Source organism: Polypterus senegalus, chromosome 1 (assembly GCF_016835505.1).
Source record: "Polypterus senegalus isolate Bchr_013 chromosome 1, ASM1683550v1, whole genome shotgun sequence".
NCBI classification, from domain to species: domain Eukaryota; kingdom Metazoa; phylum Chordata; class Cladistia; order Polypteriformes; family Polypteridae; genus Polypterus; species Polypterus senegalus.
Window position 1 is genome coordinate 176,130,973 of NC_053154.1, and position 19,950 is coordinate 176,150,922.

General features: G+C 35.8%; 1 protein-coding gene across 1 annotated transcript; it reads right to left on the reverse strand.

Annotated features, from left to right (window-relative positions):
• Positions 1 to 418: 418 nt before the first annotated feature.
• Positions 419 to 16,257, reverse strand: krtcap2 (keratinocyte associated protein 2). The gene is given in 6 exon segments (XM_039763459.1): positions 419 to 1,701; positions 6,114 to 6,134; positions 6,136 to 6,178; positions 8,688 to 8,751; positions 13,649 to 13,800; positions 16,116 to 16,257. Coding segments are annotated over 6 exon segments (405 nt in total). The 5' UTR covers positions 16,120 to 16,257; the 3' UTR covers positions 419 to 1,580.
• Positions 16,258 to 19,950: the final 3,693 nt, after the last annotated feature.

Below are 19,950 nucleotides of genomic sequence, written 5' to 3' on the forward strand. Positions count from 1 at the left end.
GGAAACAGCTACCTGAAAACAGTTTGCAGTCTTCTTGTAGCCGTCTACTGCTTTGTGAGCTTTAATTATTTTATTTATCAGAGTGCCAGGCAGCAAATATTAAAGTGTGCTTTCAGGGAATATGGCTTCATACAGCTTAACCATTCACCTTACTGCCTAGATGTGACCACCAGTGATTATTTACTCTTTCAAAACCTTAAACTTCAACTAAGACAGCAATTTTCCAATGATAACAATCTCAAGGAAATGTTAACAGGGTGGCTGGAGGACCAAGATGAATCACTGGAGACAAAATGTATTAAGTGTATTGAAGTCAAGGGGGATTATATTTAAAATTAATGATGTGAATGTAACCATCAGATTTTATTTTTACAGTCAGGTAGATCTTTGAACACCCCTCATACTCTTTTTTGTTAAATTGTTCTTCTGTTTTTTTTTTTTTTTTCCTCAGTATGGCCTCAGGGTAGTGACTTCAAGTCTAATCACAGAAGATCCATCACCCAGGGAATCAAAAGCAACCAATAATCACCAAACATGCCAAGTGAACTGACTAGAGTTCAATTATTTCCAAATTCATAGCAATGTTCAGAGTTACGTAATTGTTGTGAATAAACAGTACTTGCAGAGGTCTCTCATATTAGGAGTCTAAAGAATACTTACAATAAATACATGTTTTTTCCCTAATTAATGTCAGGAGGATGCGACATAAATCCAGCTGAATAAATCACAGTATGTGGAAAGTTCAGTCTGTGATACAGAGGGGCCAGTACTTATAAAACAGCAGGCCAGCCATCTGGCTTCACAAAAAGAAAAAAAATAAGCTGCAATAACCATAACATTGGATAATGCAAATGTGCCGAACCTGCTTTCTGAGCAAATACATTAAAATCATCAGAAGTCACACTAACACATGGATTTACCATCAATTTAGTGTCTCCACTTAACTTAATCTGTTCACCTTTGGAGGTCACAGTGGAAACTAGAGTAACAACAAGTGGAATGTATAAACTTCATTCAGACACTGGGGAAGCTAGGAATCAGGCCTGGGTGTCTGAAACTGAAAATTTTACATCTGAGCATAATTCCTTCTTCAAGATATAATAACTATCAATACGAGGCATTTGTACAGTAATATTTAAATACTTTTTCAGCTAGAAATTGTGACATAATGACACATTTCCCTCAATCTGGTGACAAGAAAGGTTAGGACAGCTCTTTAAGACTTCTAAACATTGCGAGAAGTAAGGCGATAAGATGCTAGGAATTATACAATTTGAAATAATGAAGAATTCAGTGAAATAATATGCATGATATCTTAAAGTTTCAGTCCCAAATGTGCCCCAGTACAGCAAGATACAGGTTCCAACCTGGGGTAGTTTTACAGTCTAGCGCCCGAGTCACTGAATACAAAAAGTTAGTCAGCAGAGAAACAACTATAAATGTGCTGTTTATGCAACCTTTTAACATATGAAAAATTTTGCCAATTGTACTTAAATAACAAAAGTAAATTTATTGATTTTTTAGAACCCCATTAGGTCTATCGAATGTAAAATGTACATTTAATTCACTGCATAGTAGAATTAATTCTTCTTCTTGCTCTTCGCTGATGCTTTGGTTTGAGTCATTACAGGGACTGAAGCCTGGTAGAGAGCAGCAGACACTTTGTTGATGTAGAACAGAGCAAAGAGAGAGAAAATCAGACTGCCCAAAAAGAATAAAAACATAATCAATAATATAATCAGAGAATGTGCAATTTAATAAATCACTGCACTTAATCTTTGAATGATGTAAATTAATGTTAGATTAATACCGTAAATTTATCACAGAATTTTTACTTACATTAATATACAGATCCTGATAAGCTTAATAAGACCAAACACTTTAACATTTGTATCTAGGGAAGTCAAAATACCAGAATGTTTGCATTCAATACCAGCACCAGTGAAATTTTACAATACTCGATACCAAGCCAAAGAGAGAAATCCCATTCAATGGATGTTTTATTAACTCTTTCAGGGCAGGTGTTGACTTATGTGGACAAATAGCGTTGAGGCAGATGTTGACGTTAGAGGTGTAGACAGCAGTAATCAGCTGTAAATGTTGAGAAAACCTGTTATGTTACAGTTTGGCTCTATTTGCTAGCAGTACGTGTTATACTGGTGCCGCTGTTTCAAGCATCTTTTGCTGCATACTGTCACAGATGTCGTCACCGGACATACAAGGACAGCTGATCAAATAAGGCTGCCACTGGCTACATGAAGACAGCTGCTGCCAGATGCCTTCAAACAGCTGCCAAAGCGGTCACAGAATGCAGCAACAGATGCCTGAAACAGCAGCACATACTGCAGGCAGTGTACTGTGGCAATACACGTTACTGGCTGCATCTAACGTTACCATACCTTGCAGGACTGTGCTGTGTAATAGGTAGGGCTGGGCGATTAATTGAAAAGTAATCGAAATCGACATTCAGAACCTATAATCGATGAAATTTTTCCAGGTCGATTATTTCGATTACTTTCCCTTTAAAAACACTACCACGTGTGGAGTCACATTACGAGCTCCCCATCAGAGCAGGTTTTCAGTTCGGGCGGAAACATTGTTACATGCCTCAGGTCCTGCCTGAAACCTGAAAAGGTTAACATGCTTGTGTTTCTTAGTAAGAACTTAAGAGTAAATTCATCTTCATATAGTGACATGACAAGATCGCTAAGATCACCTCATGTAACAGTGTTTAGAGAGTTCTATTTTCATTGCAACAATCTGTTGTTTACATTGATACATTGCACATTAAAATATTTGTTTACAGAAGATGCAAGAAATGCACTGTTTAAAATATTATTTACAGGATATACACTGTGTGCACAATTATTAGGCAAGTGAGTATTTTGACCATATCATCATTTTTAATGCGTATATTCCAACTCCAAGCTGTATTAACTTGAATGCTTATTGGATTTAAGCACGTCAGGTGATGTGTATTTGTGTAATGAGGGAGGGTGTGGCCTAAGGAGATCAACACCCTATATCAAGGTGTGCAGAATTATTAGGCAGCTAGTTTTCCTCAGGCAAAATGGGCCAAAAAAGAGATTTAACTGACTCTGAAAAGTCAAAAATTGTAAAAAGTCTTTCAGAGGGATGCAGCACTTTTGGAATTGCTAAGATATTGGTGTGTGATCACAGAACCATCAAACATTTTGTTGCAAATAGTCAACAGGGTCGCAAGAAACGTGTTGAGAACAAAAGACGCAAATTAGCTGCCAAAGATTTGAGAAGAATCAAACGTGAAGCTACCAGGAACCCATTATCCTCCAGTACTTTCATATTCCAGAGCTGCAACCTACCTGGAGTGCCCAGAAGTACAAGGTGTTCAGTGCTCAAAGACATGGCCAAGGTAAGGAGGGCTGAAACCCAACCACCACTGAACAAGAAACATAAGTTGAAACGTCAAAACTGGGCCAAGAAATATCTGAAGACAGATTTTTTCAAAGGTTTTATGGACCGATGAGATGAGAGTGACTCTTGATGGACCAGATGGATGGACCTGTGGATCAGTAATGGGCACAGAGCTCCACTCCAACGTGGAGGTGGGGTACTGGTATGAGCTGGTATTTTTAAAGATGAGCTAGTTGGACCTTTTGCATTGAAGATGAACTCAAAATCAACTCCCAAACCTACTGCCAGTTTTTCAAGACACTTTCTTCAAACAGTGATACAGGAAAAGACCATGATTTTTATGCAGGCCAATGCTCCATCACTTGCATCGAAGTTCTCACTGCGTGGCCAGCCAGTAAAGGCCTTAAAGATGAAGGAATAATGACATGGCCCCTTCCTCATCTGACCTAAACCCTATCGAGAACTTGTGGGCACTTCTTAAACGCTAGATTTACGGGGGAGAAAAACAATACACCTCTCTGAAGAGTGTCTGGGAGGCTGTAGTCACTGCTCCACAAAAAGCTGATCGTCAAAAGATCAAGAAACTGACAGACTCCATGAATGGAAAGGCTTATGACTGTTATTGGAAAGAAGGGTGGCTATATTGGTCATTGATTGATTGATTTATTTTTTGTGAAATGTCAGAGATGTTTATTTGTAAATTTTGAGGTGTTTGTTTATTATTCTCACTATAACAGATGAAAATAAACAAGTGAGATGGGAAAATTTTCATTTTTCCTTTAGTTGCATAATAAATCTGCACACTAATAGTTGCCTAATAATTGTGCGCATATATGTATTCCCCTGATGATGTTCACACTCACATTTCCGTTGTGAAACATTCAGGTTTCAGGTTTATTAACATTTTGGATTGACTGATAGCACTGTGTTTGTTCCATATTAAAATTAATCCTCAAAAATACAACTTGCCTAATAATTGTGCACACAGTGTATAAGAGTTATTTTATTTAGAAGAGATACTGCTTATTTTCTACTTTTAATAAGAAAAACATTGAAAATAATTTATTTTGTTTCCAAAAGTGCAAGTTATTTATTTTTACTTTTTTTATAAGAACAAAGTGACTGTTCGGTTTAGGCAACTACTTTAATTTCAGTTGTTCAACATTGATGTTCAATAAATAATCACAGATAGTAGTGTGTTTACTTCAATTATTTTAAACTCAAGTAATGCACCCTTCATTCAAAAATCTCTCACTTGTAATATTTGAGCATATTTACTGTACAAAACTTGTCAGTGAACTATGAGGGCAAAAAAATAAAAATAAATAAATAAAATAATCTTTCATTAATCGTAATCGAGTTAAAATGTTCAATTAATCGAGATTTTGATTTTAGGCCAAATCGCCCAGCCCTAGTAATAGGTATGTGACTTTATTTAGAGTAGGGGCTCATGGAACATAAAACACTGACATTTTTCATAAATAATTTTACTTTGATTTATGTGTGAAACCATTGCTTTGTGTGCTTTTCAGAAAACTTGATTTTTTTGGAAATAAAAAAATACTCAGCCTTGGGCCAACAAAAATAATTAGCCCTCAAAGACTTAAAATTCTTCCATTACTGAAGTGTACAATATTGTGCCCGTAATACAATATAAAATATATCAATATTAACAATAACAATAGTTACCCAACTATCATTTAATTAAACAAGTATTGACATTCAGAAGTATTAAAATACAGCACACGGCTTGAACTTTAAAGCGTGGCAGAGATTAACAACAACTAGGGGGATTATAAATCTTGTGGGGATTTCAGCATAGGGTTCATAAAGAATTGTACAATCATGAATTACTTGATTTAATTTAGCATGTGCACTTTCTAAATTTATTCTGATATTTTCTGTTTAGTAACTGAACAAAATGCTGTTTTTAATCCATACTAAATATAAAAATTCAAAACATCCAAACGTTTCAAACTGAACTACCTCCATACAATAGATTCATGGGTGCCCTTTGTTCCAACCAGTTTCACATTGAGCAAGTCATTTTTACCTTTAATTGATCTCCATGTTTAATTAGATGTTCTTTTACTCATCTTATTTTACATTTGGAATTGTGCATTTGTGTTAGATTTGTATTAACATAAAATACACAGCCCTTTTTTCTGTGTAAGTTACTCTCTTAATTATATCTAAATACTGACAATTATTGACAAGCATATCAGTTATGGAAAAAGATGATCCAATGTGGCAACCTCTACCAGGAGCAGTCAAAAGAAGAAGAAGAAGACTGACAAGCATATCAGTCACCATAGCAAGTGGTTGCTAAAGGGAAGCTATTTTAGTATAACCAAATTGTGTGCTTATTAGTCAATACTGTCATAAATAAATAGAACACTTAAAAAAGAACAGAATACTAAAACTCTGAAAAGAATTTGTAGGATCTAAAATCTTGGCTTTGTTCAATATCAATAATTAGCAGTTTGTAATTACTGAATTGATGTAAAAAAAAAAAACCACAAACTGGAAAGTAACATCTTGTTCAATTAATGCAGGTATCCAATTAAAAGATGAACTTGGAATTAAAACCTACAGTGCTGAGGGCCATCAAAGTCTGAAGTTGAGAACTATTGTAGTAGTATTACTGTAGTTAAATTGCATTGCCTCTATTAAATTTTTCTTGCCCCACCTAAGGAAATGTACAAAACTCAACTACTTACCAAGTAGTAACACACACTCTGAACCAGGCCTGAGGCAAAGAGTGCTAGAAACAAGCAGATTACAACTGGCAAAAGAATAGACAAAAATTAATATTAGTGAATAACTATAAAACCACCCATTTCCTTATTAGACTAATAATAATGCAATGTATCCCTGGTATGGTCTAATAACAAGATTTACTTAAATCACATTTACTGTACATACTGATATCAAAAAACAGTGAAACTGCCAAAAAAAAAAATAAAAGCACATCAATGACTTAATACAAGTTCAAGATTTGCACAAAATGACTTAATGGCTTAAAGACCTGGAGCTGTACTAAATCACAGCATACAAAGTTCTTTCTCATTAGCAGCTGAACCTATAAATCAGTTTCTACTGAACCAAACATACTGGGTACACCTATCCCACACTGCTAGATTATTCCTAGCTAGGATTAATGTTTCTCTTAATTTATTCTAACCAGTTAGGAGGACACAAATATATTACATATAATTTAACATTGCTTATTGTTATTTTTTCTACTTCAGTGAAACCCAGTATGAAAATTATATTTAAGGTGTATGCTCACCATTTAATATACTCCAGCTCCTCCAGGATGCTATCACAAGAAGGTTTGCTGTGTGTCCTAACACATTCTCAAGAGCATGGAGGAGATACAGTACTAGGAGAAGGGCCATTGCATGAGGAGAGCAGGATAGGGCTGTAGGAGGGAATCTACCCAGCAGCAGGACCGTTACCTGCTCCTTTGTGTGAGAAGGAACAGGAGGAGCACTGCTAGAGCCCTACAAAATGTACTACAGCTAGCAAATGGTGTAATTGTTTTTGACCAAACTGTCAGAAAAAGATTCCATGAAGATCCACACTCCAGACTCCTTTCCCTTAACTTATTTGAGCAGTGTATATTTCCTTGATTTTTTTCTTGAAAAACTGAATTCTGAAGATAACTTAAACACCTAAAAATCTAAAAATTCTTCAAGCAGTAAAGTATTCAGCGTTTACTGTATTTTAGAAAGTGAATGATTCTGAAATAAGCACAGACTCATTTTTAACCAACACTGGTCTACGACACCTTGCTTATTCATTTTCTTTCATGATTAAATGAAAGAGGACAAAGCTATCTCTTTTATGATTTAACAAGAAATAAGAAGCTGATTGCCAGGGTGCTACCCAAAATATGTCACTTCAATTAAACACAGCAAAATTAGAAATCACATAATGATAGTTCATTATTTGCTATACTGAAAAAAGAACAAAAGAAATTGGCCTTATTTTTTAACCACTGAAACTATTAATGATATAATAATAATGAAAACATTCTGACCGTTTACAAGGACTACAGCATCAACAGGAGAGCGTGTCCGTTTATAAGATATATAAGATTGACATTGACTGGAGGAGTTAAAAATTGCTAGACAATCTTTTTTGAAAAATGAGTAAATCTAAAAGTATTTATTGCCCTAAATGATTTTGTATGTCAGAAAGGTAACTTATCCGTTAAAGCATAAACTGTTATTATAAAACTGCAATGATTACAATGTGATTACAGTATTAATGTAGTTTAAATTAATATTAAGTAATCAAAAAGTGAAACATAATTCTGGGAATTCAATTTTATGTGTAAAGGTCAGTTGGAGAGTTTACAGAAAAATTACATTTTTTAAGATGCTTTAACATCTGAAATGTAATACAGTATATAGTATAAACAGTGAAATTTATATAGACATCCTGTTTAAAATACTGTACAATGGAGAAAATCAATCTGCTATTCTTAATGCTGCATTACAATTTAAACCCTAGTAAATTCAAAGCGTTGTCAAGGTCCAAAGGCATGAACTGCCTACTAATTTATCTTTGAAATCAACTCATGAGCACAAAATAATTGTTCTATCTGAAATCTGAACTATTCCAACTAAAACCATTATTAACAGAATAGTTTTCACATGTAGGCCAATTTACAGTTGCCAATTAACATATACATCTTTGGGGTGTAGCAGGTAAATTGGGATATGCATAGAACAATGCACTTGGACATGAGTAGTTACAAACAGTGACCAAATTAATTATATTTAGAAAATGTGATCTAGTGATTTTTCAATTAAGTGCCATTAAACACATCAACTGTTCACTAAAGCCTGTAATGCCTTTTTTTTTTTTTACAGCACTTAGTAAAACTGTATTGGCAAAAGGGAAGAAAACACAAAGCAAAGAGCCACGACACTAGTGTATATTTACTGTAAATGTCTAAGTCATATTCTAGAAGCTTTCATAATCAAACAAAAAACACATTGGTACAATACTAAATCAAACAATTCACCTAACTACATTAATAATCTGGCAAGAAGCAGGTAGTTACAATTCAGTTTGCCTATTGCAGTGAATGAAACTATTAAAAATGTATCAGTACAAGTGGATCCTGTCCACTTTACAAATTGAGAATTGAATGTAATGCATATAAATAATGCAACTTGCTCTGCATTATGCAGAACAAGTTAAAATTAGCAAATTAATGGTTGGGGCATGGAAATTATTTAGGTGGATAATGGGGAAACAAATGAAAAAGTTATACTCACTTTCTGGGAAGATTTTTGCTTGGAATCCTTTTCCAAAGACAAGATTTTCTAAATTATTGAAGGCCTGTAAATAACATTTCAGGAAAAGTAATGATAACACCAATTTAGTCAGCCATATTACACAACTCAAACTTTGTTATGGGATGACACACAGCAAGGGCCAATATTCTGTTGCTATACTTTTCTTCCACCAATTATAGTATGTTTAAAGCACTCAGATATGCTGAGCTATGCCAGCCAGAATTATGTTATGCAAGGTCTGTCACGTAAATGAAAGAAATAAATTAAAGAAAGACAGCCTGTAAAGTGACACAGTTATCACTGTAGGTTATTGCATTACAACTTTTCAGTATAAAGAAGATCTAACCAGGGGTGGGCAGATACAGTCCTGGAGGGCTGCAGTGGCTGCAGGTTTTTGTTCCAACCCAATTGCTTAATAAGAAGCACTTATTGCTCAAGTAACAACTCTACTTCACTTAAGTTGTCTCGCTCGTTAAGATCTTGAACCCTTATTGCTTATTTTAGTCTTAAACAGCTGTAGTCTTGTTTTTTAATTGCTCTTTATTAGCAATAACATGCAAATGACAAAAGAAACCAGCATTTCTCCATTTAGCTTGTTCCCATTTACACCTGTGTGTATTTAGCATGCACTATTGGTGTTAATTAAATACTTGGAAGGAAAGTGAAGAGAAAAAAATCGAAGCACTGAAAATAACTCATCTGTTTTAGACTTCAAATCATTTGGATGATATCCTTAGAAAGGAAAAAAAAAATTAGGATATGAGAATGACTTGACATGGCAGAGTTAAAGCACTAACAAGCCATGAAATTAAATAATTAACAAGGATTGTTTTTTTTAATTAAGCAACTGGGTTGGAACAAAAACCTGCAACCACTGCGGCCCTCCAGGACTGAATCTGCCCACCTCATTCTAGATCATTCTGCACTATGCAATTTATATGTGCCTGTTATGTAGTGGGTGTTATGAAATTGCTATTTAAGATAATGGTTCAGTGAAACACTCTGCAGAGCAAGGTGATACAAGTAATGCAAACTGTTCAGTGAATGGAAAGACAATCCATTCATTCTTTCCCCCTCAGACATGAACATTATTCAAACCCACAACCACTTTTTATCTGCTTTGTGCTTTTTCTGTATATACACACACATCCACAGGCTATATATATATATATATATATATATATATATATATATATATATATATATATATATATATATATACCAATGCCATTTTTATTAAAATGTTAACCATACTATGCACACAATGAACCCCAAGAATATCTCACAGCTGCAATGAAGAATGGGTAAAATAATTCCAAAACAAGACTTCAAAAAGTCATAACTAATAGTTATCACTAATACTGACTTAGTAGTGTGCCCAAACTTTTGCATTTGCCTCGTTTAGTTTTCTTACATTTTTCTTAGTTCTATATCAGTTCTTATTTGTATATTAAGATTTTCATAAAAATAGCATTGTTTTAATTTGTTACATTTAATATTTTTTTTACTTCGAATACCCAAAAAATATGTAAATTGGCAAGAGGTGTCCAAATACACACACAATACTGGGAGAGGGTTACATTTTCAACTTAGTTTTCAACATATTTAAATATTTTAGACATCTATGAAAAAGATTTGACTACTTTCAAAGTGAAATATGCCTGGATGGGAATCTGTAGACACAAATACAAAATGAATAACTCAATCTGAATGAAACTTGGAACTCCTATTGGCAGTGAAAAGTGCTAGATGCATACTGGTTGAGATCAAAATCGCTCTAGTAGATATGGTTCGATAAAGATAACCACATATACTGTTAGAACTAATTCTTAAATATTAAATGCAGTTGCAATTCAGTGCTTTCAGGGAAAATTATTTATTGAATACAGCATGTTTCTGTATCTCATGCTGTATTTTGACTTGTAACTTACAGTTGGTATATTTGTATTTGTGTGATGGTTCCAAAAATATATCTCTTGCATCTATGTTCAAAAAACTTTCCTTTAATTCATGTCAGGCACTTATCTGAAAACTATTGTTCTGAAAAAAAATCCATGACTAAGATGCACCATCTGTAAGGAGCATTACAAAATGGCAAACTGGGTTAGAACATTGTGTTATTAGCTCTTTCTAAGATGAGTTGTCATTATTCAATCGTACTTATATATATATATATATATATATATATATATATATATATATATATATATATATATATATATATATATATATATATATACATATATACATATACATATACAGTGTGGGCCATTTATATGGATACACCTTAATAAAATGGGAATGGTTGGTGATATTAACTTCCTGTTTGTGGCACATTAGTATATGTGAAGGGGGAAAACTTTTCAAGATGGGTGGACACCATGGTGGCCATTTTGAAGTCGGCCATTTTGGATCCAACTTTTGTTTTTCAATAGGAAGAGGGTCATGTGACACATCAAACTTATTGGGAATTTCACAAGAAAAACAATGGTGTGCTTGGTTTTAACGTAACTTTATTCTTTCATGAGTTATTTACAAGTTTCTGACCACTTATAAAATGTGTTCAATGTGCTGCCCATTGTGTTGGATTGTCAATGCAACCCTCTTCTCCCACACTGATAGCAACCCCGCAGGAGAAATGCTAGCACAGGCTTCCAGTATCCGTAGTTTCAGGTGCTGCACATCTCGTATCTTCACAGCATAGACAATTGCCTTCAGATGACCCCAAAGATAAAAGTCTAAGGGGTCAGATCGGAGACCTTGGGGCCATTCAACTGGCCCACGATACCAATCCACTTTCCAGGAAACTGTTCATCTAGGAATGCTCGGACCTGACACCCATAATGTGGTGGTGCACCATCTTGCAGGAAAAACTCAGGGAACGTGCCAGCTTCAGTGCATAAAGAAGGAAACACATCATCATGTAGCAATTTCGCATATCCAGTGGCCTTGAGGTTTCCATTGATGAAGAATGGCCCCACTATCTTTGTACCCCATATACCACACCATACCATCAATTTTTTGTTCCAACAGTCTTGGAGGATCTATCCAATGTGGGTTAGTGTCAGACCAATAGCGGTGGTTTTGTTTGTTAACTTCACCATTCACATAAAAGTTTGCCTCATCACTGAACAAAATCTTCTGTAAACTGAGGGTCCTGTTCCAATTTTGTTTTGCCCATTCTGCAAATTCAGTGCACTGATCTGGGTCATCCTCGTTCAGATACTGCAGTAGCTGGAGTTTGTAAGGGTTCCATTTGTGAGTAGCTAATATCCGCCGAAGGGATGTACGACTAATGCCACTCTCCAGTGACATGCGGCGAGTGCTACGCTGTGGGCTCTTGCTGAATGAAGCTAGGACAGCCACTGATGTTTCTTCATTAGTGACAGTTTTCATGCGTCCACATTTTGGCAAATCCAACACTGAACCAGTTTCACGAAACTTAGCAAGCAGTTTGCTAACTGTAGCATGGGAGATGGGAGGTCTCGTAGGGTGTCTTGCATTGAAATCTGCTGCAATGACCTGGTTACTGCGTTCACCAGACATCAACACAATTTCTACCCGCTCCTCACGTGTTAACCTCTGTGACATGTCAATGGCTGTAAACAACGAGAAACTTGTAAATAACTCATGAAAGAGTAGTTACGTTAAAACCATTGTTTTTCTTGTGAAATTCCCAATAAGTTTGATGCGTCACATGACCCTCTTCCTATTGAAAAAACAAAAGTTGGATCCAAAATGGCCGACTTCAAAATGGCCACCATGGTCACCACCCATCTTTAAAAGATTTCCCCCTCACATACACTAATGTGCCACAAACAGGAAGTTAATATCACCAACCATTCCCATTTTATTAAGGTGTATCCATATAAATGGCCCACCCTGTATATATATATAAAAAAAAAAACACTAGCATGTGCTACAGTTTTCCTGGCAAAAGGTTTCATTGTAGTGTTGCAACAAAAATTGTGGAATAAAGTATATTATGTGTTAGACAAAATACACATTTTAAAAGAAATGCAACTAAAAACAAGCCATTTTATGACGGTTAATCTACAAAATTAGCACATGCTCCTAAGTCATCCCTCGTTCAAATCTGATCTTTGTTTAAACTTTCAATTTCTATATAGTATGTCACTCAATTTCCAATATTGTTTTGGATTATCATGCTTTTTAAAAGAACCGTATTATGACACAAGTGTGCAATTCTGTATAATTATATCATTATTAATCATGACCCATTAAATGAAAATTCTTAAAAGAAAGTGTATTGGTGTTCCCTACAGCAATCATAAAAGAACAGAATACATTCAGTACCCTCTAAACATATCAAGGAGTTGTTGCAATGGTCAAGATTTTAAAGCATACCACTCACAAATTTGCTTAATCCATTTCAGGACCAGAAACTTATTCTGGCTGCACTAGGCATTAGTTCATCCCAGGACACATTCACATGTGGATCTATGCTTGCATTTACATTGGACTAATTTGAGTCAGCATAACCAGCACATCATTAAGGAGATGGAAGGAAAACTATAGCATGGGATTTGAATCCAGCAACAGTGTTAACCACTGCTTTACTGGGCCCTCTGTTCAACATTATAAGAAAACAAATAACTCATTTTTTTATTCTGTATTTTGTAATCTTGTGAGTTGCACTGTTACTATTAACAGTTACTTGCAATATTTTAATATTGATTCATTTTAAACTTTTATGACTTTACATTACTGTTATGACCACCATGCTACTTCACATAATCTCAGTCACTCTGAAAAGGTAACAACTACTAATATTGTGGATGAACTGACCGCCATCAGGACTGTAAAGTAAAGAAATTGTAATAAAAATATAAACATAAATAAAAATGTATAAAATTAAATAAGCTTAATGTGTGCTATACTATCCATATCCATGAAAACCTCTTTCGGTGGAAGGATACAGTGAGGGAAAAGATAAGTCCGGAGCCAAGAAATCCACCCAAAATGGTGAACCACTCAGATGAAGCCAGCTGTTGACTGTACATCTGCATTCCAGCAAATAGCAGCAGTGAAAGTAAGGAGGACAATACAAGAGAGGTACCTGTGTTCACTGCTAGAAAAAAACAAAGAACATTATGATTAATTTATCTTTTTCTAATCTAAAGCAACAGTTTATCTTTAGAAACAAATTGACCTGTAATCTATTAAAACACAAAAGAACAATTTTGTAAAGTCTGTGAATTCACTTTCTCTCCCTCTTGGTGGCTTCCACTTCATTTCATGTCACTGAAAATGTCCATTCCACTGCAAACCACCCTGTTTTTTTTAGGCACTCCAAAAGAAGGCTGAGTGGAAACATTAACATGCTTTGTTACTTTACAACGCTATTATTCTGCCTTTATAAAACACTATACAAAATTATTTGCTTGAATATTTGCCTAGATATCAGATTAAACAACCTGCAAAAAGCAATATAATGGGAGGGAGCACGAAGATGTTTTTCTACATTATCAAATTCACTTTATATAGACTAAGGGGCCAACTCCCATTGGCTGAGACACTCAAGCACCCCTTGCCTGTACCATATCAACAACTGAGTTGTACACCTACAGTACATCCAGTGATAGTGATGGGTCTGTGTATGCACGAAGGTCTCAAAATGCATGAACTTTTAAAACATTTAATGCTTAATAACAATTCTGTAACAAAGCAAGGTATGCTTCTGAAGCAGGGATTGAAATGTATCAATGCGGATCATGCAAACCACAACACAAATGGTAGAAACTGAGTTTTAGAGTTAAATTGGCTAATACACTTCAATGTTATTTATATTGTTAATAAATATCACAGCTTAGTAAGTCTTGCTGTGGGCACTTGAAGCAGTTCCACTGAGTGCAAAAAAGTGTCATTATCCATGTAAAGCTGTAGAAATAGTGAATCTGGCTGCAGTCAAGTAGTGTCCCAACCCATACCCCATCAGTTCTCCCATTCAGAATCTACAGTGCAGCTCTTTAGAGAGGCCGCAGGAGAAGTCTAACAATGCTACAGCTTGTAAAGTAACAAACAGGGAGTCCACCCATTAACTGGCTCTTTTGGGGTTACACTAAATAGAACTCCAACCACCATGTCTACTAACACATTACCACTCCCTGATGACATGATAAACAAGCAAAATAAAAAAACACTGTTCCACTTAAAACAGTTTTAAGTCATGGCCTGTTAAGATAAGGAAATAAATAGAAGAGGCACTAAATATTTGGTGAAATAAATAAAACTTGCTGTAACATTCTTAAATCCTGCAGAACCAGTCCAAGAACATTATAAACAGGTCATTTAATAATTATATCACTTCACAGAAAAGACTATGAAACCAGTTGTGTCACCTTGTTGTATGTCCAATTGTTACTATTCACCATTCATTATTTGTCTTTAATCAGTGTGTTTATAGTAGGTTGCATATTAATTACTTGGGGGAACATTAACTCTAGACAAAATTTACGCTTAAGCTTTAACATGATTTACAGCCAAAACTTTATGAATGCGGTGTTCTGCAGTTATATATCATAGTATACAATGAGCTACAGTAGCAAAGAAATGCCAAATAATCGATAACTTTGCTAGCCAGTAAGTACTACTCAAGAATGATTATATTATGATTGGTATAAAAAAGGCCCTGCTTGAAAATGAGCGTGTGCCTAATACTACCGTTCTGTCCAGAACTGGATCTTGGCTTGTAGCTAATGCTACAACTAATGCTTCAACTCCCACGAACTTCACCTGGTTTAGGAAAGGTTGATAAATGATGGACAAACACACTGTACAATAATAGGATGTGATAACTGGCGGTTCAAGTTGAACAGCATAGTGTGAAGTAAGATTCAATAATGAGTTAGAAACTCAACATTAAAGCTTGGCTATTCAATGGTGCCTGGCTCAACTGTAAGTTAATAAACGATTGCGTTCAAAACCGCGACATTATCTGTAATTGCAATGCGTTGAAATCTACTCCGACACAGCAAAAAGCCCCAAATCCTTAGACTGTCATACAGATTTCTACCGCACAACGCTCCACTCTCAATACTGACACAGACGATCTTGTCACCGTGGCATTTTGGAAAAAACGAGCCGTTTCCTTGCATAAATATAATTACGACGACGTCTGTTTTAATCTGATATGCCTCAAGAAATGACAAAGTAGTTTGAAAGCCAAGGAAATTCCAACCTAATGCGACAACCATCCGTAGAAAATATACTGTATATCCGAAATACACCCCTGCAACTTTAGGACACGTCAGTGTGCCCCATCGGCTCGCGCACAGCAGAAAACAAAGTCGCTCAGTCTCGTTCAGTTTACGTTTGTATTTATCAACAAAACTACTTTCATTTGAAAATAGTTCGTTTTAAAAAATGAAAGAAGAAAAAACGTACCCATTTCGCTGCCTGTAGACAATGTCGCTACCCTAACTCCTGTCACTGAACTAAGCTCGTACGCTGCACAAACTCATCGACCGTCACTTGAAATTCAACTGAATACAAAGAACGCCCCGCCTGGCCAGGAAGACTCAGGACATCGCGAGTCTGGAATCCGAAATCAAGAAACCTGCTCAGTCAGGCTTTAAGGGCAAAAACACTAAGAGTAAGACTTGTTAAATATTCTTGCAACATTTTCAAACTTCGTGACGAAACTACACGCAGCCGCTTATATTTTACCATTTACTGCGGCAACGATACATCTCATGTGTTACCGCAGTTACTTAAAAAGTTGTAACCCTTTAACTTTTTTTGTATAAGTTTTAAATGTGACCGTGTTATTTTATATATAGGGTGATCCAGATTTAATTATGCAATTTTCATTGCGCTATAACTTATAACTCGAAAAATCCCGAGCCATCGAGAAGTGTGCGAAATGACGACATGAACTGGAATCGTCTCCGCATAAATCTAATTCAAAGGGAATTTCAATGTCATTACCAGTTAGGACATCATGATCGTGTCCATTCTGCTCATGTGAATGCAACATGGGTGCGTAATATCGAAGAAACGGGTTCAGCCTTAAAAAAGAAGTCCCCAAGTGGAACCACTTCGCATGCAGCCTGAAAATCTCGACGATTGTTTGGAAGGCGCGGCTTTTCTTGCAACGGTGACATTCCATGATCCAGATCTCGCTGGTTGTTGTTTTCTTTCTGTGGGGATATCGTAAAAGCCAAGTGTACCGCATACGTCGTACAACCATTGCTGGCATTCCTCTTGACATGTTACGTCGAGCGATGCTGAATTTCCACAACAGGCTGCCAGAATGTGTACAGAGAAATGGACAACACATTCATGATGTTTTCTTCAAAACATAAAATGAATATTGAATGAAAATTCATTACCATCATTAATTGCAAATCCTGTACAATATATTTCATCATTAAATGTATTTTGTAATGTGTTAATTCGTGCATTGAACATCAATTGAAAATTTCCCCTTTCCCTGTGCCACCCATAGGTATTAGAATTTACAGATACTGTACACCCAACTTAAAGAAAAGGATTGGTGCCTGGGTATCTGTCTGTGCGTCCGTCCGGGTGCAATGACTCTGTCATTCCAGAAGGTGACGCATCACATTTTAGTATTAAAATGCATTGCATTTATCATTCCATTAAATGACGCATTTCAAACATTAACACTGTTTTTACGAAACCCAAACCAAGTGACATATAACAGAGATACACACATTGCATGATGCCCTGCAACCGTTAACGCTGAGGTCTACGTTCATTATAGATTTCAACTTGTCATAGACGGGTAGCACAGCTAGTATTGTATAAAAAGGCACTCAACAACAATATCTGACAGAATACAATTACATCATTGCTGCAGAGATACTTGTATTTTTTGTTTCAAATTTGACACATTTTTTAAAGTGTATAGCTAAAGTTCAAGAGAAAAATTCCAATAGAAAAAGTGTAAAGAGTAAATAAAATAAGTCCAGAATGTGTGATACATCGAGGAGAGTGGTGTCGCTACTTTAAGGACCAAGCTGAAGTTAGCTACTTATTTGCTTGCAGCCAGGTATTTATTTGTACATCTTATATAAACCACTTACTTATTCAATGTTAATAACAAAACACAATTTTATAGAGGGTGTCCATTAATGTGTGCTATTAAAATTGATCATTTACTGTATTTGATAAAACAAATATTCCATATTTTGGCTCTTCACGAGTAAAAATGGGTTATGTTTTGTTGAGTCACTTTCATTTTCACAGTTTTTTGACAAGGCAGATTCCTTGGCTACAATGCACTTGAGCTTTAATAGTAATAATAATAATAATTCTTAACATTTATATAGCACTTTTCTCAGTAGTCAAAGCACTTTCCACACAGGGAGGAGCCATGAAGCGAACCCACCATGTCCTTACTACAAAATGGCAGCACTATCACTGTGCCACCTGTGTGGCTGGCTGGCCTGCGTCATATTCATAGACAAACTTGGTATACTCCTATGTATAGTGACTAGGGCTAACTACAGTATGTTATTTAATAGGCTCTGGAAAGGAGGAGGAGGAGGTTAGGAGGATGCACTGATAGCATGTTGCTGCACCCACCACACAACAATCAACCTGGATTGGAACCCGAGTGCAGTGGGTGACACCTCAGCACTACACTGCAACAATGTGAGTTTTTGTTTACAGTGGCTGGCGTGCCAATCCTGCTACCACCCCCAATTTTTCCCAGTAAGTGTGAGGCCCTGGAAAGGTTGAAATGAAATTATATCACCTTAATTTTTACACTTTTGTAACAAGATTGACACCTTTGCTAAACTGCACTTGAGTTTTGCTCAGCCCAATACAGGTACATGGGTCAAATTCCACTGCAAACATGGCACACTCCCACTGATGTACTGTATAGCACTAATAGAAATACATGAAATTTAATGGTAAAAAATAAGGTGCCCTGATCCGATTTCAACTTTTACAGTGCCAACTGAATACCTTGCATTACTCATGGGATTGTGTGAAGTTTGCTAGTGAATGTGACTCCTGTACCAACATTAGGCCAGGGAAAATGTACAAAGTATATGTAGTTCAACAAAAGAATCTGTCTAGTCACAAAAACGTGTAAATTTAGGTAACCAGCACAGTTTAAGCCTTTACAGTGTCCACTAAATATTATAGCTCGTTTCATTTATTAGATATGAGAGTATGCTAAGGCAATTGAATTTGACCCATGTTCTTGCATTAGGCAAGGCAAACGCAACTGAAATTTAACAAAGTAATACTGTATGTCTTGTTTCAAAATGGTGAACGTTAAGGTGGTCCAACCTGATTTATCTCTTTATTGAGTTCACTAAACAGTAAAAGTAATCCCGTTTATTTGATATGGGAGTGTTCCAAGTTTTCCAGTGAATTTAACTGTTGTATCCATGCTGTGCCAGACAAAATCCAAGTGCAGTGTAGCAAATGAATTAGTCTTTTCTCAAAACTGTAGTACTAGGTTGTTGTACCGTGTTAGCCATTATGAATGTAGAGAAAAGCCAAGCAAAATGACACCTTTTATTGGCTAACTAAAAAGATTACAATATGCAAGCTTTCGAGGCAACTCAGGCCCCTTCTTCAGGCAAGATGTAAAAATTAAGATGGCCCAACTTGATCTAATCCACTTGCATTTGTGTAGAGCCAAAATGTGGAATATTTGTTTTTTTAAATAATCAGTCCAATTCAATAACACAAATTAATGTATAACTTGTAGAATATTGTGTTCTTGTATAGTGGAAATAACGTATTTTTACTAGTAAGTAAGGGAAGGACGGAAACCATGCACATTTAATGTCACACCTTCCTTATGTTCTATCTTGCAACACCATCCTGTGTCCTGCAGCAAGGGCTGCTTGGCATTAAGGGTAAGATGGTAACTGACCCAATCCATCTTATGGCACTCACACACATACACACGTACATACACACACACACACACACACACACACACACATCCTCTGCATGCTGGGCTTCATTGACTCGATGATGCCTTTGGCCATTAGCACCGTCCATGCCCCCATATACATGTACATGGAGAAAGAGAGAGGTAAATGCATTAAATGAAGTATACTATACACTAATAAAATTAATAAAACAGTATTAAAGGCAAATAAACTTACAAAAGACAAACCACTGGGCCCTGTATGCATTTTCTCAAATTCCAAATGAATCCCTATAGTAGGGAGGTGCTATTATAATCTGTGCAATTAATCATAATTGTTAATCATTTGTAAATCAC